The sequence below is a fragment of the Rhea pennata genome, chromosome 3 (assembly GCF_028389875.1).
Source record: "Rhea pennata isolate bPtePen1 chromosome 3, bPtePen1.pri, whole genome shotgun sequence".
NCBI lineage: Eukaryota > Metazoa > Chordata > Aves > Rheiformes > Rheidae > Rhea > Rhea pennata.
The window spans coordinates 83,332,833-83,357,527 of record NC_084665.1 but is presented as its reverse complement, the minus strand read 5'-3'; the positions used below and the strand labels follow the sequence as shown (position 1 = coordinate 83,357,527).

Below are 24,695 nucleotides of genomic sequence, written 5' to 3'. Positions count from 1 at the left end.
ACAATCATAATAAAGGCCTATTTTTGCTATACTTCTCTGGTGGCCGTTTTTCCCATTTCTATAAAAACGATCTGCTTTTAAGTGATCACAACACAGGAATTCAGTCTGCAACATCATGTCAAAAATATAAGAGACGTTATACAAATGCACAAATGAGGGTGCAGTTGCTGCATGTACAGGCTTACATCTGATCAGTTATATAATCCCAAGCTCAGAAACATCAAGGCCAACAGATGCTTTTACTTCCTTTATCGTCATTCCATGCTATATCAAAAGGGTGCAACTTTGGCATTACTTCCACAATGACGGATCAACACAGATTGCTTTAGAACTTGTAGTTTGCTCAGTGAAAGCTGCTTCTTGCTCTCCATAAGAAAATCTGGCATCCATTTTTACTTTAGCTATCCTTCTTCTTCCTCACTTTCCTTCCTTTTTTGCCCCAGACATACATCTGAATAAGAGACACCTACATGCTTGACTCTCCTTTTGGCCTACCTATTCAGTTCCTTTTCAGTATATAGATCTTTGTTATGTTAAATATATTATATATATATATATATATATATATTTTTTATATATATATATATATATATATATATATATATAAATATATATATAGGGAGCTGAGGGAGACACTGGGGGGTTTATATATAAAATTGTAAAACAGTACTTGGAGGGTGGGTGGGTGGACTGATAACGGAAGAGCATCGTGGATTAAGGCAAAGACTTCAGTTTTATCATTTGTCTACTGCATAGATGTTTCAAAGAAACTAGTTTCAATTTTTCATGCCGTGCTACGAGACTCGCCCTCTCAAATACCGTAGTAGTGCCAGATACATCTTTCTGCTCAGTCACAAAGATTATAGTTTTCAGATGTTAGGGGAATATCACATATCCTTACTGTCCTTACTGTCAGGTACCATGAAATTTCAAGATGCTTTAAAAATAACTGCACAAGTTACAAAACAGCGCACTGGAGGAAAACCATGAATTGATAAAAAAGATGAATATATTCAAGGTTCTGTCCAATTCCTAGGAGCTACCACACACCTGGGATCTGTATCTTAGAACAAAAATTGGATTAAGGGCTTTTTTAAAAAAAGGGGGGGGCAATTAAACAGATGTCACTACGCTTGGAAAGTCAAAGATCAGTAGGAAATAATATTTTTAAGGAAAGTAGCAGGATAAACCCATTTCCCTGTATGTCACTTACTTATGCTACACTTGTTCAGTCAAAATGCCTCTGTGTACATACTACTCATTTTTTCTAACTTTTATGTCAATCTCTATTTCTTGTCTTATTCTCAGAACAGCCTTGATATCATTATCTCTGATGACACTCTTCTCTTGCACTTTTGTAGCACTGCTCCAACAAAAATCTTTATCCTCAGCTAACCTCTTTTCAGATAATTCTTTTCTCTCATTTCAGTAGTAATGATTATTATTTATTTTGCTAATTTATGAAACCTATTATTTTACTAATTTATGAAACCCACTTCATTATTTTGATATGGATTTCAGAGATGCAAAAGTATTTTCATTTTATGAGAAAGCAGCTATATATTCATCTATAAAGTATTTCTTGATTACATATTTACTCTCTACATATTTATTTCTCTCCTAATCTCTGCTTTTGGGTTTGTTTGAACTTCCTAGACTTACTGTTGTTGAAGAATACTTTTAATCTCTGATCCTCTCAAGCTTTGCTTCTAAGAACTCCTTGCCTCCCAGAAGCAATGCATGTGCCAGGTTAAATCACGGATTTAAGACTTTCACATTTTATCCTGGGATTAATTCAAAGTTATTCTACCTCTTGCGTAAAGTGTTGCCATCTCTGCACTATATATACATTTCAATTACGATACCAAGCATATTTCAGTCTCCTTCTCTTTTAAAATTGTTTAGATATGTTTTCTTTTACAGATATTTGCCTAAAATAAATCAGATTAATAATCTGGGTCATGTTAAAATCAATGACTGCAGTGAACAGAAATAGAGCAGTTTATTTGCAAAAGAATTTTAATATTTAAACTAATAAAAAGATTTTAATAATCCAGAAAAATACACACTTATTTATATTATTAGAAGCTATATCTATATAGTAAGTATATTTTTCAAATTGATTTACAAATACTTCTCAGGTATTTATCACAAGGGGCAGATATTTCCAGTTGCTGAACTACTCAGCATTCAGAAAATCATGTAGTGATATCTAAAAATTTGGAAAGCCACACTAAAATAAGGCACATTTTTCAAAAAGATTACATTCAGTGAGCAAACTTCAAGTACAGCCAGTGTCCTCCAACTTTAAGTTAGTAGCTAGCCCTTTGATACTGTTGAGAAGAATTCAGAAGTCATATCACAACAGAGTACACGTTTGCATTTTTCCAACTTCAGATTATTAAGATCAGAATTTTACTCTGCAGTAAAATCTTTCTAGTGATGAATTAGTAAACTATTTCTAATAAGAACTAGGATGCTCCTGCAGCAAAAGATGAGAATTTTACACTATAAAGTCCACAAAGTCTGGTTTAACATGAAGCCCCCCCCCCCTTTTTATGTCTACATATGCTTTCAAGTACAGCAACAGTATTTTGAAAAAACAATGTACAAATGCCTCTGCTGAGACTTTATTAGACATTCAAACAATTCGATGCAGAAATTGTAAATAACACACCTGGAATTCCAAAGGAATGATCAAATATTTGTTAAGTCACATATTGAACAAAATGAAACCAGAAGTCACAGGCTTTAAGCTTAACACAATCTTAACTGTATAATGTTACCTCCAATATTCCTGTTAACATCTCATAGCCCTAGTTTTACCTTCTTAGAACCCTCACCAATAAAATGTACATACAGACCACAATTCCTGATAATACCTTCCCAGGTATTTAAAATATTTATCAAGATCTACATGTTTTCTTCTTATATTAGCCTGGACTAATGATTATGGAACTGGAACACTTTTCTCAGAGTAGTTTTCTAGTATACCTTCTTTGGATGAATGACAAAGATTTCCATAAAATTAAAAATATTTTCAAAACTAATCAATTCAGTCCAACTGTCTTTTACTGTTTGGAAAATATGCACATGAAAGACATCCTCAGATCAACTTTTGAATAAATGTGACATTCTGAATGTAAAAAATTGTAATTTATGCAGAAACATCTATACTTTCATTCACCAAGCTTACTTAGTACAATTTAAAAGAAAGAAAACATTACAGGAAAAAAAAAGGGGGGGGGAGAATATTGATTTTATAATAATTCCTTAGCATAAAGGAAAAAAAGACATTTCTTATTTAGACCATAATGCAGAGAAAAAAAAAACATTTCGTATTTAGACAAGTACTGTAAGTAAAAGGAAATGAAAATAGCATGAAACAAATAAATCCTATCCTGAACACCCACTTTGGTTAAGAAGCTGAAGTCATTTATCACCAACAGCAATTTGTTAGATAAAACCATTTTTTCCACAGTCTTGAAGAGAAACTTTCTCTGACCTGAGTTTACTTACTTTAAAGGTACATTTATATGCCTAAAAGGCTAAAACTTAAGCACCTTTGTGGTAAGTACAAAAAATACATTAAGCAGTCAAATCTAATAAATCTAAGCTTGTGCTTACTCCCTTTTTTTACACTCTTGTTATTGTAGCAGCCTAGCTATCATGGAAAGCACTAGTTCCCACGGAACAAGGGGAGGAAAGAAAGAATATTAGGCAAGACACGGAGATTTAGACCGCTGCAGGAGGCGAAGCAGTACAGAACGCAGTGCGGGAAGGAAGGGGCAACACAACAGAAGAAGGGACAAGGCAGCAGAAGCCGAATGCATTAGCATCTCTACGTAACTCCTTCCAGTTCTATCTGGATTTGCTTTTGTTTAAGTGTGGATCAGGAAAAAATTACTGATTATGGTAATAGGTTTTTCACAAAATACAGCACCTAAGAATAAAAGCAATTGCACTTTTTGCCATTCTGCCTTATATTTGTACCAAAACCAAAATGAACACATAGATGTATAAAAATGTGGGTTGGTACACTTTGGAAGAATACATTTCTCTCACCTCTTCTAACCCATGTTTATGTCAACTTAAGGAAACAAGAAAAATGCAGAGTAATTTATATAATACCTAAAAATATTTAAAATGAAAGATTACTTCAGCTTACGTGTTCCCAAGATTTTGGCTAGCAGTTCAAAATGTAAATTAACTCCTTATCACAAACTCAGTTTTGACCATAAGAACTGTGAAGATTGAATTTAATAGAAAATTCTGTAGTATGCATTTTACATAGTCAAAAATTCCACACAAAATAATGACAATCTGACTAAAACTATGTAACCGAGGAGAGAGAACAATATCTATAGTGCTTAAAATAACTTTCATGAAAATATAAACTTGCAAATACATTGGGAAAGAAAAGAAGCTCCCATGATATGTCAAAAATTAAGTGGCACCTAAATGTTAAGTTGGAAATGAAATATTTTTCAAATGAATACAAATTAATCCATTTCAGACTAACTCTAACCTTCTCTTTTTAAAAAGAAAAATTTACACTTTTTATTTTATGTCTTTACCTCACAGATTCTGCCTGAAATATTTGATTTGAGTTAAAAGTTGAGGGAAGATTTTTATCATCATTATTATTATTTAGTTAAAAGTAATTTTTGTAAAGTAAAAAACACCTTCTCTGGTGTCTGGCACATTTTGACTTTACCTTATGCCTACCACATTGCTCTGAGGTTTCCTGTTTAGTATCCCGATGTTTAATTGTTCCTCCTGAGCCTGTCTCTAAATTTTATTCTTACTGACCCCACAGCTACAGGTGCAAGAGGAACAGATTACTGTACCTTTATTTTTTATAATATGCCATGTTGTAATAGCTGTGCAGCGGTCTGTGAACGTGAACACTTCCCCCGCCATGCTGAACACTGCATTGGGCCACCTGTGATCAAACGTGAAGGAAAGTGGTTGTCCACTATCAACCAGCTTGCAGCCTCTCATGAAACACACTGTGCTGTCTTGGCTGCTTCCTCCTAGGTGAGCATGCACTCCCCCAGCTCATCTGTGAGACTAACATCGAGAAACCGTTTCAAAAGGTTTCAAGAGAAAACAGACTGCGCACAGCAGGTTATTACTCCGTATGTCCAAAAAAAAAAAAAATCTAATATTTTCTTAGTCATCTTCATCAATAAATTGCTTTCTCATGTCTTAAATTTGTATTTTTTCAGTAAGCCATCAAAGGCTTCATGACCATGGTTTAACTTTGAGCCAAAAAACTAATCTGTTAGAGCTTTATCTGTTGGACAAAAGACAGTGATGAGACACACAAATGAGCAACTCGGAATAACAGAACTTTCACCTATTAGGTGATTTCAATATTAAATTGAATGAAACAGCCCTTCTTTTTTTCTTAGCCTCTGCACCACCAGAGACTGCCACCTCTGCTGCCCATTTGAAGATTTATGTTACTGCTAGCTCCACCTTCTAAACATGCTTTCCTTGTGAAAAGCATTCATTAGCTACACAGTAAATCCCTTCTATTCGTCTTTTTTTCTCCCTTCCACATCCAGTCTTGTTAACATACCTAATAAAAATCACTAGGTAATAACTAAGTTTATTTTGTTTTGCTACTGTGCTTCTCAACTCTCTTTATTCTTGGTCACGCTTCACAGCGAGGTTAATGTCCTTTTACTCCTAATAAACATCTCTTGCCATTGCGCAGATAAAGTAGCTCCAGAGAAGTTACAAGCAGTTTATACCATGTGACTTCTCCCCATCAGGCTGACAGAACACAGATTTAAGAGAAAGATGAGGACTCCCATCCCACATGGAGCTAAGTACCAGAGAGCTCCCAGCCTGCTGGACTTACTACTAGTGGCGCTGTGGCAAATGAGGGTGTAAAGGCTTCAGCCTGAAAGTAACTCAGCTCTACTTTTCATGTATAGTTTTAAAGTGATCTGATTTCTGGACTTAAAGAGACGATCTCTTTAAGCAGAAAGACCTCAGAACACCACAAATATTTGTTTCTTTGAAAACTAACACTAAAAAATCTCAGGACCTGAAGCAAAGGGAAAGAACCATGTGGCGTGTCAGTTTAGAAACATAGCCAGAATTGGCTCCTGGCAAAGCAAGAAACTCAAAGTATAAGAGGACTAGGAGTGGTGAAACGGGGAATAGATGAAAACCAAAAGAATAAGCTCAATGGAAGAAGTGTATTTATCATTTTTAAATTTATACGGAAGCAGACATCTCCATAAAACAGCAAGTGTTTGGAGAGCTGTGTGATAAATACTTTGGTAACAGCCTAAATACATGGTTTAGTTGTTCTGTACATTATTTTTGCCCTAGGGAATTTTATTATTATGTGTGGCATAGGTATTGATTTGTAATCATTCTATTGATTATAGAACGCATACCTTTATATATATAGACATATACCTATTTAGACCAACTCAATATCTTACACTAAAAACCCACAACTAATGGCATCTGATAACAGCCAGTAGTAGGAAAACAGCTTCCTCATGATGCCTTTAGATGCTGCTATGAACTAATTACACTGTTAAAATTTATTGTTACCCCTCTCTCCTCCTTGCCCATCTTTTTATATCTTATGTAAACTTTCAAATAAACATGTTCAAATAAACGTATCTATATAGAGTTATATGACAGGCATTTATAAGCACCTATATATGCTGTACTGAGACAGCTGAAGAAATTTGTTCCTGCTTTTGCTTAAATCAGTTTTCCCCAAAAGAATTTAAAAAAATTTCTCACCTTCAAAATTGCCTCAAGTTACTGGCAAAAGTTTTAAGCATAAACCACGATTTTAAGAGCTTAAAGATATAAAGCAGTTATATAGCAAAAGCAAAAGGAAACCGTGTCCTAACAAAGATATTTATATCTTGACAGGTTATATCTTAAACAATGCCACAGTGGACAGAAAGAAAATTTCAGCCTCTTCACCTCATTGAGTAGAAGTTGCTATTTAACAAGATTTTAAGAATCTCACTGAAAGAACTGCGGTTGGGTAACTATTCATTAATCTTTTTCTTTTTTTAATACATTAGATGGAAAGTATACCCCTTGATGATACAGACTCTGCAAGATTAAATCCTTATGAAATTTGTAGAATTGATGCATTTTGTAACATTTATTTTAAACATTATTAATTAAAAAAATCCACAAACCTTTTATTTTAGATTTTTTTTGACCTACACTATATTTTTTCCTGAAATAACTTCCTGTCTCTCAAAATGTTATTACTTACAAAACTTAACAGATCAACAAGTAGTACTTATGCTTGGGAGAAAGATATTTACTGCAAAAAGTTGTCATGCTTCAAACTAGCATTTAAAATGTCTCATTTTGCAGCTACAGTGGCTCTACTTGTCTATCTAGTAAAGTTGTCAGTCACTTCATAAATATGACATCAGGTACTGTCAAACAAGCATGAAAGAACAAGTTTATATTCTAATATTAAAATACTTTTCTGTTTAAGGAGGGTTAAACCTTTAGATAATCTTTACTCAGAACCCTGGATAATACTGTTGGATTTATATTCTCATTTCCTGTTTTCCCACAGAGAAAAAAATGGAAAACATGTTTCCAATACTGCATGTTTTGAAAAACCAAGAAACAGAAACACTATTCATAAGCACATATGGCTTGCTCTTTATTGCAACTGTTGAAATTAATAGCAAATTTTCCATTTATATTAAGAATACAAATTTGATGTTACAATCAGGAGCTAGAGTGCAAGTTTTAGACTGTGGATACTAATAATGAATTTGGAGATGCTATTGTGTTAGTTTATTTTTTCCCTTACCTCTGTCTCCATCTGCACCATATAAAAATCAATACAAGTTAAAACGTTAACATTGGTTTTACTTGCATTTTTCCCACATAGCTCTACGCTTTCTGCCCCCAAAATCTTACAAATAAAGATTTGCCTTCTTCCATTTGAAGAAACAGTATTTCAAAAACTTTTGCACCCTGTTCAGCCTCTGACACCATAACTCACTATAACACACAACAAACATCATACAATAAAACTATTATTCTCAGAGACTGCAAAACAGTGCTGTGCAGGATGAATACAAGCCAGTCTGCACTACACAGGGGCATAAGCCAGGGCTCACTTCTCAATATGGACTCCAAAAACATAATAGAATGGCTGTAATTTTTTTAAAGATTATTTTAGATATCTAGTTCGCAGCTCAAAACTGTAAGTAGCTGAACAGGTAATACCAAAGGAATTGAGAATTGTGGCACAACAACCAATAGTTGAGAGCAGAAACTTCTAAAGTCAGACTGATCATCAAATGGATTATATCACTGAACTATATCTTCAAATGAATATTCTCAAAATCAGTCCTGAAGAATTTAACTGGTTGCATTTTCACATCACAAATCATAGAATTAATAAACATTTTTTCAAATAAATTGTTATAATGGCAAAGTAAAAGCTAATTAAAAACCTTTAAAATGGTTTACTCACTTCATCTAAGTCTTTAATATAAACGACTTTTTCTTCAATACCAATAGGCATTGGTTCACTGTGGGGGATCTTCACCTCTTCATACATTTTGTTGTTTTCTCTCTGGACTGTCTCTGGCAAAAACACCTGCAATAGTATGTCAGGAAAATTAATTGAAAGTATGAAACCAGAAAATGGCATTATTTTTAGCCAATTTTAAACAACGGTTTATCATTTTCTTTCACAAAGATGATATGGCTGAATCCAAAATAAAACCACATTGCCACATTGATGCATTTTATATATGGCACAGAACCCTCAAAATGGAAAATTAATTTTACTACTCAAAAAATGGTTTTAAACAGAAGAAAAACTAGATTATTTTATTAAATTTCAAAAGCCTTGATAATACAAAACTAGGAGTGGCTGATACACTTGAGGGCTGTGCTGCCATTCAGAGAGACCTGGACAGGCTGGAGAGTTGGGCAGAGAGGAACCTCATGAGGTTCAACAAGGACAAACGCAGAGCCTTGTACCTAGGGAGGAATAACCTCATGCACCAATACAGGTTGAAGACTGACCTCCAGGAATGCAGCTCTGTGAAGAAGGACCTGGGAGTCCTAGTGGACAACAACTTGAGCATGAGCCAGCAACGTGCCCTTGTAGCCAAAAAGGCCAACAGTATCCTGGGCTGCATTAGGAAGAGCGCTGCCAGCAAGTTGAGGGAGGTGATCCCCCTCTACTCAGCCCCGGCGAGGCACAACAACTCGTGTCCAGTTCTGGCCTTCCCAGTACAAGATAGACATGGAAAGACATGAACTACTGGAGAGAGTCCAGTGTAGGGTTACAAAGATGATCACAGGACTGGAGCATTTCTCTCTCTTATGAGGAAAGGTTGCGAGAGCTGGGCTTGCTTAGCCTGGGGAAGAGAAGACTGAGGGGGGGATCTTATCAATGTGTACAAATATCTGAAGGGAGGGTGTCAAGAAGATGGGGCTGGACTCTTTTCAGTGGTGCCCAGTGACAGGACAAGAGGAGTGGGCAGAAATTGAAGCACGGGAACTTCCACCTGAATATGAGGGGGAATTTCTTCCCTGTGAGAGTTACAGAGCACTGGAACAGGTTGCCCAGCGAGGTTGTGGAGTCTCCTTCTCTGGAGATATTCAAAACCCACCCAAACACAATCCTGTGCAATGTGCTCTAGGAGGCCCTGCTTGAGCAGGGGGGTTGGACTAGATGATCTCCAGAGGTCCCTTTCAATCTCAGCTGTTCTGTGATTCTGTGAAGTCTGGAATTCCACAAATAGTTCATTTTTTTAAAATCAGTTCAATGGTTTCTTAAAGATAGAAGGGAAAAATAGCATCTTTAGTGACTTAAGAGGCCCTAAAAGGAAAAGCGAAGTCAGGAGTGAAATTACTTCTTATACAGTCAAAATAAAAACAAAATATATGAAAGTATGTAAAACCCTCTGCAAACAAGCTGTTCATACATAGTGCTCTGACTAGTAGAAAAATCTCTAAGGGAGAGAAGGATACATGCCACATGTTATTTACTGGGAAAGATATATTGTTCAAGAAAGGTCATGCAGCAAATACGTACCTTTGCACCTCCAATAAATGCCGATGTTTTCATAGCTTCAGCTCGGGAATCATAAACATGTGGATAATGTATTTTTTCAAAATCCATCTCTCTCTGTCTACCTAGGACCGGCATACTTCGAGCATTCAGAAGTGCTAGTTCTCTGTAAGCAGAAGAGTAACTGAAATAATTCTGCCAACCATAGGCTGCCTTCACAAAAATTGAATATAGTACATTGAAGTCAGAGCAAGACTGTGGCAATTTAAGGCAAAAAGACCAGTATTGTATTGTAGTAAAACAATTAAGAAAGAAACTTTACTATGTTATTAGCTGGCATAGGTTAAACTCAGCTTTTATAGCAGTATATTTAGAAAAAGATCAATCCAACAAGTGCAAGGCTTTCCCAAAAATAGTTTTGCATCTCTTTAAACAATACAGCAACATGCATTCATGTTTAAATACCAGTCTCACTATATTTTTCTCAATACAAAAGCCTCTTTATCCTCTCCCTCCTCTATTTACTTCTTCTACCTTCAGATGGCAACGTGGAAAATAGTAGCCATTAATCTGGAGAGGGAAAAAAAAAAGAAAAAGGACAGTTCTGATACATTTAGTACACACTTCATAAATCTTAAGCCAGAAGTGTGCATAGAGGAACTAAGAAAGATGGCCTACTTCTCTAATCTGCATCTCTACCCCACAGAGATGAGACCAAGAAGATTCTAATTAAGCAGATCACTGCTTTCTTACCCTGAAAATTAGGTTTGCATATTAAAAAAATTCTATACTTGTAATAAAACGTGACTTGAAATCAGAATCACCTAATCACCAAAGTGAATTAAAAAAAAATAAATGATTATGATATATTGAAGTAGCAATTACAACACAAGCATTTTTCAACTTTTGGCATTTATTACCTTTGCATCCGCAGCTCTTTGGGATCAAAGCACATTAGTCCTTCTCCAGAAACTTCTCCATCTTCCCCAGCTTGTTTTTCTTTTCTGGCATTTCGTTTTTCTTCACGACGATACTGTTTCATTAACAGCCTTTCTTGTTCAGATTGAATTGTAACTTGACAACCATAATTGGGTTTAGGGTTTTCTCCCACAAACTTCTTGCACTGCTCTGCAACAGGGAAAGGGGCATGCATCTCCACCAGTGTTGGATTCCATGTTTTTTCCGGTTTCTTTTAAAGTTTTTTTTAAAGATAGCTTAGTTCTAGTTAGACTGTCTATGCACTAGCTGTTCTCAAGAATCCAAAAGAAGTCATAGTTCATCTCTCAAAGGTAGACATTTAAAGTTACTGTTCTTTAGGAAACAACTGTAATTCTGCACCCCAAAACAAGGGGGAGCCACTTATTTCTCCTCTTACACATATATGCTGATAAGTAAAATGGTATGAAAACAAATTAGCCAGTTTTATTCAAATAGCCTCTTCATGTAACAACTAGAGTACATTACCGGATAACATGATTGCATTGAAAGTATAGCCAGTTTAATTTTCCTAGACAAATGAGAAAAGAAATTTTATGTGACGCAACTGCAAAGACTCCTTCCCTTCATGTGGATCAGCAGCAGAATTAGATCAAGAAGAACTAGCACAATTACCCTAAATAAATCCAAGGTAGCTGGGAAACTGAAAAAGCCCAGACAGTTTGCCCTTCCTAGGGCATTATTCCTCTTTACTCCAGGCTCAACACAAAGACATAGTCTTTCATATGCAACATCTTGCAGGTATTTTTTCCTTTTAACTACATCAATATTTTCAAAATTCTATTTTTAAAATCTGCAGATTAACTTCAGTAAGTTTTATTAAATATTATGTATTTAATTGAATTGTTTCACTCTTGCAGTTTACCTCTGAAGCTGAAAACTCTTTTGTATCAAGCAAACCCATCTGACTACTGTTCTGACAGATGTGTGCCACTTAGTTTTTACCTGCAGCAATAGTGAAAACTCTTACTTCCTATAGCATGTATACTTTATGACACTCACAGGCCTGACTTTGAGTCCTAAGTGCATATTCAGTTACCCTATCCATATTTTTGCATTAGGTACCCTAATTTTTCAGATGTGGGAAGAGCTACACAGCCCTCCTCAACAGCTACACAGTTGTCTCTAAGACAACTAGTGACTGTGGGGTCTTCACTGTTCTTTAAAGTCAAGAAAGATCTACGCTCTAAAATTTTAACAATATTAACATTAGTAGGATGCTAGAGTAAAAACTCTAATCAAATAGCCACCAAAATTCCAAACGTTGTTTACAAAGTCATTTCAATATAGAGTCAACATTCAGATATAAGATTGAAACTGTTAGTCAACAAAAAACTATTTTTCATTGTAGAGTGAAAAACACTTTTTAAAAAGAACTAAAAAAAAATATTCTCTTTTAGTAGTGGAAAGCACAATACCGAGCAGAAACAATTTAGCCAAACTAGAAACAAATACAAATGTTTTAGATCCTCCCTGACCCCAAACCACTTGACTAGTCTTTTTCAAGCTTCAGTTTAAAGTAAGTCTCAATTCAATCAATAAAATCTTCAAGCCTCCCTAGAATGAGCAACTCTAATTCTTTAAAAACAAAGCAAATGAAAACTCTTTCCTCTACCAACTTGCTCTTCTTAATCCTGATGAGTTCCCTAATTTAGACAAATGCATCATCCCGCAATAGAAGGCAGTGACAGAGATTTTAGAAGGAGCAGAAGACAATAGTTTCAGTGTGAGTATCACCTGCCACTCAAAAAGGGCTTGTCAAACCATGGTCTGGGACTAGATAATACCAGCTGAAGTTATTCCTACCATTTCAGTTCCCACTACTAATCTCAGTGCTCCTGTACTCTGGCTACCCATTTATGGGCAGCCTAGGTGTTCGCAAGTGACACTGAATAGGAACAGAGAAAATTTTATACTAAATTTCCATATTTTCATTTTTTAAAGGTTAATTAGATCTTTCACTTAAGTCCACAGGTAACAGGTGACTAGTGTAGCCACACAAACATCCTCCCAGTACATTCAGGAAGCAACGACATTAAGCAGCTCGTATCCTTACGAAAGATTTTATCATGGAAAACCACAGCCTTAAATGTCAGATGAATTCACAGTCATTTTGAGACAACATGTTTAGCCTTCTGTAACAAGGTATCAACAGGATTTAAGCAGTCAAGAGCAATTACTTGTTTTACCTAGAATATAAATTTATCCATGTTAGGACTTTTGTGATTGTGAATTATATTTATTTCACAGTTAATGTAGTATTAGAAAGATTAATAATAGAACGTAGATTTAAATGGAATGATCTTTACTCCATTAAATATGGAATAAAAATTCAGTACAATTCGTTGACTTGTGCTTGCTTTCTGAAGACACAAATTACTCAAAGTTGACTAAATAATTTTTCCAAATAAAAATGATTCCTTTCCCAAAATGCAATTTGGTAAAGATAAAACTGTACTCTCTATTAAGAATATCAATTTGATATTCTTAATAGAATATCAGCTTAAAAGAAAAAAAAGCCTTATTAAGATCAGTAAACTCAACTTGGTGCTGAGCATCTTCAGTCTCAGAAAGGAAACTCAAATATCATTGACTTCTGTACTATAATAAGAGGTTATTTCCTCAGTGAAAAAAAAATACAGTCACAGAAAAACAGAAAGTGTTACTACTAATTATCTCAAAAATCAGAATATTACAAATATTTTTCCTCTACATTCTTCTAGCAGCAATGACTGTGACAGATTTCAGTGATGGCAAATAAAGAATTCATAATAGCTTCCAAAATACATTTTGCAGTAAGGGAGAAAAAAATTATTTGTCTAACTGAAATCAGCACATAGGAGAAAAACTGCAATATTTCAGTTTCTTGTATTTATTTATTTATTTATTAATCTTTTCATAGCCATAAAAAAGGCATAAAAACCAAGAAATAAAACCTTGTCAAAACCACACTGCTAGCAAGAAATCCCATTTTGAAGTCACTATCAGATAGGACTAATAGTTCTTCTGATGAGTTCATGCTAACCATCAGTATAATAAAAGGAGAATTTTCAAAATATTTGCCCATGTAATTTTTAATACTTTTAATACATTTTTAATTTTTACACACATACAGCTGAAAAGTAAATATTTGCAATATATATTTATTTTCTCTGTATAACCAGACCATGATCTATCTGCTTACACAAATACAACCTCTCCCATTTTTTTTCTTTCTTTTTAAATATACATATATATTACCATTGCTTGAAATATAATTGAACAGTTAGAATACTCATTTTTATGTGGTTTGGAATAAAAATTCTATAGTCACTTACCTTGTAGAGTCTGGAATCTGTTATCATTTGGACAAGTCAAAGATCTTTCCACAATCAGAGTCCTGTTCTGTAGGAGTTTTTCTATGAGTTCAAAACCTTCCGGGCCTAGCAGTTCAAATAACTGCAAAGAAAACACAGTTATAAGTCACTGCACAAATCAGTGTAAATTTCCAAGCAGAACTGTAATACTTCCATCCACGGTAATAGGAATGGCAATGAGTTTAATAAATTAATGATTTTCAAATGATTCAGTTCAAAAGATATCATTGCTAGTATTCATCCAGATTCTCTATGCAAAAATGGAAAATTACAGAAAAAATTCAGTTGGAAATACTTAGCATCTGCGAATTTTGCCTATTAAATAAGAAGAATTTTTTGAGAGAGAAAAGAATGCTTACATTTTTATATAAAATTCAACTGTGCTCAGTTGTTTTCACATGTTTTTCACTGTGGTTATTCACATAAAATATTCTACATAATCTAGCCAGGTAAATCAAGAGAACTGGTGCTTTCTTATAGATGTCAGATAATTAGAAAGTTATTCGCATTCTAGTGACAAGAGAAGTATTTACTGCATTTTCTCATACATATCCAACACAAAAATCAGATACAGATGGAAGAGGGCAGGAGTTTGAAGAAACAATTAAGAGGATACTTGTGCATTGGCTATACTACCTGCACATATGTTGTTAATCGTGTGTGTACGCGTGTGTATGCTTAAAATAACTTTATGATTCATTCTTATATATTTGCAAAATGTTTGAACTGTGCCAAGTTCATCAAATTAGTGAGCCCTTTTTTCATGTCTACCTATACTTCATAATATAAGCTATCATTTAAAAAGTATTATTCTTGGTCCTCATGGTCATAATGAAAACATGAGGTGTGCAAATTAGTACAGTGATATCAGAATCTGCAGAGATCATGAAATAACAGTTCTGAAATGTATAAACTTCCCCATTTCTTCCACTAAACTAACCAATGATGGCAAACCGGAGAAGTATATTAGATGGGAAAAAAAGGAAAAAAAGAAAAAAAAAAAAAAGACCAGATGCAATAAATATGGACGAATATAAAGTTCTATACTTGAGCAGGAATAACAAACTACAAAAATACAGAGCAAGGAACTGCTGCCTAGGTATCAATCTGCCAACAAGGATTTCAAGCTATAATGGATTTCTTTCTATCCAGCCTTCTCTAACCATCATCATTAATTCTTGCCTTTTGCACAGCCATTTACTGTTACTTTACTGCCAGTTTTAAGGTAATATTATTTAAAGATGTAAGAGGACTTTGCCTTTATAGTACAAAAGAAAGTGGCTAGTAAGTAGCGGTAAATTTCAGAACAAGGTTATTTTCCAACAGTAAACATGTAAGGCAAGGAGGGGAGGAATAACTACAAAAGCAATAAGAAAAGTTGTATATTTGAAATAGTCTAATTGTATACAGAACTAAATACAAACCTGCTTCAACTTTGCCAATATTCTGTTGACTTTAGAATAGTATTAGGATATGGAAATTCTATATGTGTGTGTGTGTGTGTGTGTGTATGTATATGTATAATCATATTATTTTCAACCAGATCTAGGCTTAAATACTAGCTTCTCATCAAGGCAGCACACACAATGTAGGCATATGAGAATTATCATGTTGCAGAAAAAGAGAGAAAGCAAAATAATGCAGAAGATCAGAAACAGTTATCTGTTCTTATTAACAAGATGACTATAACATATCCATTAGAAGCCTACTAGAGATCAAAGGTAGAAAACTGTTGAGGGCTAAACCAAGACATTAGTAGACCTGTTGGGAAATGGAAAATAAACTAAAAACCAAGATGAGATTCTCCAAAAAGTCAAAAATGTTGCCATAGAGCAGAAATAATTGAATTTCAGGATTTGTCTATGTGAATGATGCCTTATCTTCAAATTTGTTCATAGTATAGTAATTCACTTCTTTCCAATTGAAGTATTAACATGTGGCACAGAATGGAGCCACTTTCAAAGTGTAATTCTGTATCTTATTTGTTTGGATTTCCAAGAATGTGCTAATATCTTCATTAAATAGGTCCATTCACAAGGCCTTCTAGTATTTCAGAACATCTTTTGACATTCATTGGAGCCTTAAGCCTATGTTATTACAGAAACCTTTAAAGATCAAAACAGCAGATGCATCCTAAGGTAACTTATGAAGAATGATCTGTGAGTGGAAAAGAAAACATCATCACTTGTTGGGATACAACTTAGATGAAGTGAATCCAGAGTTCAGCGTCTTCAGAAATACCACAAAATTTGTCGTCTTAGGAAAAAAAACATCTGCACTGTAAGAATTACATTTGCGATATTAGCAGTCATAGTATTCAAAAAACCCCGATCAAAATTTTAAGACTAAATATAAATTAAAAAAAGAAAACAGCTTATCTTATTCAAAAGAGAAAGAGGTGCCAAAGTTTGTACAAAGTAATAACTTCACTACTGCTATTAGTCTTACAGTGGAAAGCAATTATCTTTATAGTGATGGGTAGCTGTATAAATCAAAGAACAGGAAGCAAAAAAATTAGGTGTTGTTTCGATTCAAAATTGCCTTATGTTTTCTAGGAGAAATGAAGCACCAAGACACAGGAAATACCCTATCCAAGAAACAAAATAGTAGTTTGGATTTTCTGATTGTATAAAATGAAATTGTTGACATAGGTTCGAGTGCCTGAACCAGCTGTAAAACCACATAATCCACAACCTCCAGAACTTAAAATTCTAACATAGGCCTGAGACCCTGCAGTTCAGGTTGAAAGCTGGATATTCAGCTGGAGGTGTAAAAGTGAAGCAACTGTTTACTAGAGTTCCTCTGCATGATAATTTACAAAATAAACTGTATTCTTCTTCACAGGAGACTAACATTTTTTAACATACAGCACAAGCTTCTACATGATGGTATTTAGGTTTAATGTCCTCCTACTGTGTTCAGTACAACACATTCAACACACAAAAAATAACAGATACATAAGATTTTGTTTAATATTTGCATAACAAGCTTTATTACAGATGAGCTAAATATTATTTTTTCTACACACTTTCTCCAACACGAAGAATCTTATTTTCTGTGTTCCCAAAATCAAACAAGTATTTTCTGCTCTGCTATAAACTACAAGCTGCTACATGTTTGGTCAACACGGATAGCAGGAGACAGCCAGCTGACTTAGGTATTTAAAAAGTTAGAGAGCAGAAAATATCTTAATATTTAGTAACATCAAGTAAGACTTATCTTTTTTCATACAAATCATTGATCTGTAGCTGTCTCAATGTTGAAAGAATACTCACTTTAATTGCTGGAATATAACAGAAAGTGAAAGATCGGAACAAAAACCATGGCAACCTTGAAGCTTTTCTTCAAATCCTCTCTCCTCCAAAAGATGTTTCTTTCTGATATGGTAACACAATGTATCCAATTCCAGCTGGGAAATTAATCATTTTGTGGTGAAGAAGAGAAACTGGAAGCAGTCGCTCGGTCACTTTTTGCAAGCAGTGGCACAATCCATTGACCAATTATTGTTATGAGCGATTGCAGCCTGCAATGCTACAAGGGACTCGGTACTCACTTGAGTCCTGTCAATTTTCCTCTCAACCTTGTTTAGGAAAGCCAGCAGCTCTTTAAGGCTGGAAGTTACTCTCAAACTACAAAGGTTAAGCTTCTGGGGATCCGATAGCTTGTTTTTATGGAAAGAATGAAAGAAAGAGGAATTCACTGAATCATGATCCATTATTCTGTTTTCCCTATGCTCTGCCTTTTTTCTACCCAGGCCTAAAGGTGCAAAACAGGTGTTTATAATGAATTTTAATATCTCACAAAAATATATGCAATGAAGCCTCTCCTCTTTGAACACAGTCATCTTACTCTTGCTGTTAAAAAAAAATAAATAAAAAGTTGTAGTACTAAATTTACATTTTATCCTAGAGAGTGTGAAAAAAATAGACTTCAGTTATAGATATCAACTAAAAGAAATTGAATATTCCTCTTGAAATCTGTTGCTTGCAACTCAGGAGATGCTACTTTTGAGAAAAGTGTATATATTTTGCTATGCAAGTGAAGGTAAGGAAAAGGCAAATTGAAAAACTGTGATGTACTCCTGGGATTAGATGTAGCTTTAGATGCTAATTATTATGTTTCATTCCAAATGGAATGCTTTCCATTAATCAAACCCTGGAGTTACTGAGGTCATGTCCAATCTAAAAATCCACAGGAGGAAATGTTTAGCATTGAAATACTAAATAGAAGCAATGAGTCCTAGAAGGATAGCGCAGCTGGAGACCATGTTGATGATAGGGTAACAGTAGCTTTTAATGCAGAAATTGCCAAAGTAACAGTAAATTCTCTGAAGTATTTTCATGACCTTCCTGGCACGATACATATTTCTAACTTACTCAGCTTCAGAAGTGCTCCTTTCTTCTAAGGAGGGGACAATAGAGAAATTTCCATTTGAAATAATGACATAGATTTTAATACCATGCACATGGTTCTGGCACTTAAGCCTCTAACTTGAACTCTCTGTCAATGACTTGACATTGCTGAAGGAAAAAGATTAAGCTTTGTGTAACTTCTCAGTTAAAAACTGAGTTCAAGCCAATAGTTATCCAGCTCACAACCCTTTCAATTCAGGTGCTAGCTATATATTCCATCCTGAAACATCAATATCCAAGACCTTGAGACTAGACAAAGAAATCTGGAGAATGTTATTTTCCACCTTTTTAGTAAATTATTACAAGATAAAGTAGACAGCAGGCAATAGTTGAAGAAGTTGTGTGTCAATCGGCAGTTTCTTGAATACCAGCCAAACTATTACGTACCTTGAAGCGGGTAACAGATTGTGCCCAAAAGGCAACCCTGTCTGTCTCCAATAATGAAAGTCCCAGATGACTTCAACTACTGCTCAGTGACCATAAAGACAAAGACGAGACTGATATATGGTCACTCTCACATTTATTTGATTGATTCTTAAATTTCATTTTATGTGCATAGCCTTAATATCAGGAAGAAAGTGTACTGAGTAATCAATCTAGGAACCAAGGGACAAGAAGTGTCATATTGCATTAGAATGGTGAGGCAAGGTCCCTATGCTAATAATTTCTAGTGAATGCTAGTTATACGGAAAAAGGCAAGGAGACAGAGACAGGACTCTGGAGGCCACAGCAGACAACAAGCAAGAAGCTGGACCCCAATGAGAGGCATGACACAGGCTCAGCTATAAAAAGTACATTCTTACTGTTAAGCTGTTCAAGACTGCAACAAGAGTTTTACTCTAAATATTAAAACAGTTAATATTTACTTATCAGTTCTATAAATGCACAATTTATAAAGAACCCTGGGAGAATCATCTCCTTAGGATGACCTCAAATATGTCATAGAGCTCCGAATGTTATTTTATTTCATGATTTATCCGCCATCAACATGGCATTTTCCTATTTTCTGCAAGTGAGAAGAATTTTAAAAGTCTCTTTGCTTCTAAAATGCAAACAACAAATTACTGACTAGTGGGTCTAATGCCTTGACTGTGTCTTAGTATTGTTTACTTAAATAATAGAATAATAAATAAACAATATAGTAATAAATATAATAAATAATAGAATAATAAATAATTATATTTATTACTATATTTATTATTAAACAGCTCTGAGTAATATATTACTCAGAGCTATTTACATAGCTCTAAGACAATAGATGAAATAGAATCAACAATTCAGCCAGCTATCAATGCTGTTTTTCTCTATCTCCCTGCCTTGTAGCCTAACAGCTGGTCTAGGTTACAAAGTACCACCTATACCTACTACTTGCCATGCCTGCACTTAGCTTACTTGCTTACAGATGGTTTTGCTCTACAAGGCACAATTTAGAAACAGCCTTAGAACAATCACCTCCTTTGCATGATCTCAAACTTGTTCTGTCTTAATAGCTATTAAGTAACTGAAATGATTTCTTCATTTCAAAAAATTATAAGTAAAAAGTAATTCTTTTCCTTGGGCTACAGACTTACAGTAAAAGTTGTCTGGATAAAGTACCCAAACTCCTACTACATATTATTTAAGAGATACAGTAACAAAATCACAGATGTTGAAGACAGAGGCTAGATACAGGGATATAGATAGATAAATATAGATAACAGATTTTCTGTATTGTCAAATTTCATATAGGTTAATTAAAAGCCTGAGAAAGCATAATTTCGTACTAGTATTATTAAAAACCGGCATTAGGCATATGAAAAAGTCGTATAGCTCTCAAACCTGCTTTTTCTCTTTCAAGCATTCCAATTCTGATTACACGTTAAGTTCACCTATACAAAAATGATCTTTCAATTCTGGCAACCATTCCTACCTTGGAGACTTGCACAGAGTGTTAGTAAACTCAGTGTAACTACACCTGCCTGCACTAAGAAAAGAGCACTTCAAGCACTTTAATATAGAGTAGTAACTCAAGCTACTTGCACGCAAAACACATCTCTGACTGCCGTGTAGCGGGGCCAGACAACTCCCGCGTTGCGATCTCGGAGAGCACTGGGGTCAGTACGGCAGATCGCTGTTCCTAGCGGCTCGCGTTCTCTCTCACAACAAGCACCTGCTTTTTAGACTGCCTTGTGCAGAATTCAGTGCCAGCTTCAGGAGAATGAATGAAAAGTTATTTCTGCCATCACAGGTCTGATACAGCTATCTGTGAAGATGTTTTTAGGAGTTTTTGGAAGCAGTTATTCTTTGCATTTTTGGATTTCAATTTCAAGAGTCAATCAGAAGAAAATAAATTTGAAGTTGGAAATAATCAAATCAAGAAAAGCAGCAAAGTTCTAGGAATTCTCCTAGAAAAAAGTTTGAAGTCTTCGTTATTTCAAAGATTACCCAACCTTGTTCAAGGAAGCTGATGAAAAAGATTTCATATAACATTGTCTTTGGGAAAGAAATTCACATAAAGCTAACATATTCACGACGGTTTCTTACTTAGCGTTCAGCTTCTGGGTATTTTTCTCGCTGGTACACTTGCAGTGCGCAACAAGAAATGTTGGAAGTCTGGCCTTAAGCAGCAGACAGTTTTTAGTGCAAAAGTACAAATTCAATCTGCAAATAGAGACATGGCCAATTATTCTTTTTAATACTGTCTTTCTTCAGCACATAGGCATCATCCTCTATTTCTATAGTTTAGTATCCACAAAAACCCACGTAATTTTACTTTAACTACACACAAGCAGAAAATTATGAACCACAGTACAAAAAATAACAATGTGAGCAATTTTAAAACATCACAACTAATCTCTTAGAAGATAAAGCCTATAGTGCCATGTCTTAAGAGTAGGAAATTTCTTTCAAACTAAACTGAAACCTAAAACTAAACCATTGTGAAATTAATCAGGTGAAGAGTAGTGGTGGAGAATGAGAACAAAGACCTTTTTTCTTACAATAAGACACATACAAGAGACATCATCAATAACATCAATGTTTTATCAATTTGATGAGTTGGTAATTGGTTAGAAACTTACATAGACGTACTGATTTTCAGAATATACAACACGCAACTACGAGGTTCACTTCGTCTACATATCTGGGCAATTAAAAAAAAAAGTCAAACCCAACCACAAACAGCAGATCCCTGACAAGCCTTTTAAAAACAAAGCACTAAAGACTTAAAGTGTAGAAAACCTTGCTGTCACATGATTCCTTAAACAGCTATTAATCCTCAGAAGTATTCTAGAATTAGCTGTTTATGAATTTTTAAAATTATGCTAAAATTAACCAACCACTGTATTTGTCTCTTTTCTATGCATAGGAAGCAGGTGCAGTTCCTGCATAAGCTATAGCCTCATTTGGCATTACTGAATGATTATTTACAGAGATACTACACAGATGCCTGCATCACTACTGAAATAACACAAACCCAGATTCTTACAAAGAAAAAAAAAAAGAGAAATCTGAGACTTTATTAGGAGACAGCAGATACCTATTTTATCCTGTACTGAGAACAAATAGCAAATTCAAAACAGGAATAAGAAATTCTGACTTTAACCAGCAGAAAATATTAATTTATAGAGGAAGTTTCTGTATCAGAATCAAACGTCCAAAATAGTTCCTTAGTGCTTAAGATTTAAAATATTTATAAAATGTTTATAGTTGCCACTGGATTATTTTCTGGAAAAACAAAACAACCTGCAGATATTTATAAAGGAAAGCAATTCCAAAACTTGACAAACTGAGAACAACAATTTATTTGAGCCCAAAACTGCTCAAGTGTAGTCTGACACTTGTGTTATTCCAACATGTAGTGACAGTGTACAAGAAAACACCAGAAAGCCAAGCATTCAATTCATATTGCTTAACAGTGGTGGGTGATGAATAGGAAACATTAGACTCTCATAGTAAAAGTTATTTTTATTCTAATTAGGATTGCAAAGTCAAAATTTTAAGATTCTCCACAAAAGCTTGTCTGGCACAGCAAGGTTCCTCAGACAAACATTGCTCATGCAGACTCCCTCTGGTCATGTCACTACAAGACCCTAAGTTGCTATGTGCTCAAGTACACAAGATGAAAACAAGGCAAGTTTTTCTCAGAAACGTGGCCTCCTGTATTCCTATAGCAGCATGCAGAAAAGAGGAGAAGAACAAAAGCTTCAGGTAGTCTTACCTGGGGCTTCAGATAAGGAAAAAATAATTTTTACCCTAGTATTCCTGAGAAACGAGGCACATGAAATCACACTGTGCATCATTAGTGAGTCACTACAAAAAAAGTTTAAAATCTCTTTGGTAATTTCCATGTTTGACAAAGGGTTTCAGAGCTTCTGAAGATATTTAGTGGTCAGGTAAAGGAGCATGATCCAAACGAGTAAGTACTCTTTTTGCCTCTCCTCTTATTTTTCTGAAAAGCTGCACTCAAGTGTATTAGCACACACCAGTAAACCCACCAATACAAGCTCTTATCCAGTAGAAAAAGCTTCAGTACTCACAGGGCATTAGAAATAGGGTGATTTAAACCATGGATTACAAAATCACAGAAAACCTGGCTTTGTGAATTCTATGGCACTAGTAGCTGCATATTTGCTTTTTTTCATAAAATCATTTTTAGGAGTTTGATTTTGTGTCTAGTTAATGAGTGAGCCTTAATCTTTCAGATGACATCTGATTGCATTTCCTGTATGTCTTGTAGTTCCTTATGTCTCCAACTGGACTTGAAAAGACCTTTTCAGGATCAAAGAAAATGAAGTCAAAAATTCTACCAACTACAATCTGGCTCACTCTAGAAAAAAAGTCTCATTAAGTTTAATGATATGTTTAAGCTGATTCAAAAGTTATCGTGAAAAGATAAAGCCTTACAGCACCTCAAAGGTACAATAAGCTCTCTCTTTTTCAGTACAAAATCGAAGTAAAGGAGTTGATAGGAAAGAGCAAAAGTTACTGAAAGGAAGGAGAGTGATGAGCTCTCAGCACCAGAAGGCTAGCAACTCTTCTCTCTCTCTCTCTCTCTCTCTCTCTTTTTTTTTTTTTTTTTTTTAAGTTCTGTTCTCAAAAAGCAACACTCGAGCATTCAATTTGGCTTCTAACGAAGAGAGACAGCATGGTGCTCTCTTCACAAAAAGACAAAGTTTCTTATCATCCTTGGGTTTCTATGATCCTTGGACATCAATCGAGCTGTGTACTTCAGATTCCAATTTCAAAAAGAAGGCCAAATCTAGAAGAGGAGAAAACTTATAAAAAATAACTAGATTATTTTCCCATATAAAATAGGAGCAGATAAGCTTTATGGTCAAGAACAATGAGAACCAAGCTTTGTATAGCCTGAGTATAAAATTCTTAGCAATTTTAATAAAATTACAAAGAAAAGAATATGAGTTTGAAAAGTCAGAGTCATACCAAGTTAGAAGCTTTGATGATGACAAAGATAAAACACCACAGGGTTGATTCACATATGCCTGTACATTCCCTAATGGATATTTGCTTTTTATAAACCAAGTAATGGGGGAATAAGCTTTGTGTTATGTTAATTTGTTAGGGTAGAATATTCTTATACTAAGCAGAGGGAAGAGATACTTTGAAGCTTAAAACCAAACATATTCTATGTGACAAGCTGCTTTGAGATGAAATATCTGTGATGCGAAGTTATATGCATATACAAAATTAAAACTAATGCTATAATTATATATTGAAGAAAACACAGAAAAAGTCAACTTAGTATGGTATCCAAAGTTTTCATGTGGTGTTGCAATCAATGAACATTAGCTAGTTTTAAATCAAAATGCATGTTACATAATGGCTTTTTGAAACTCTTCTCTTAAATAGTCTCACACTACAACTATCACACTTGCT

The 24,695-nt window shown here is 34.7% G+C and overlaps 1 protein-coding gene across 1 annotated transcript in view; it reads right to left on the bottom strand.

Moving 5' to 3' along the window:
- The window catches only part of ASCC3 (activating signal cointegrator 1 complex subunit 3), a 273,420-nt gene that overhangs the window by 215,631 nt on the left and 33,094 nt on the right, over positions 1–24,695 (bottom strand). Inside the window, exons 5-8 of the mRNA XM_062572708.1 lie at positions 14,371–14,491; positions 10,978–11,185; positions 10,082–10,223; positions 8,504–8,629 (exon numbers count right to left, since the gene is read on the bottom strand). Of these exons, the coding sequence (XP_062428692.1) occupies positions 8,504–8,629; positions 10,082–10,223; positions 10,978–11,185; positions 14,371–14,491 (597 nt within the window). The remainder of the gene's footprint in view (positions 1–8,503; positions 8,630–10,081; positions 10,224–10,977; positions 11,186–14,370; positions 14,492–24,695) is intronic.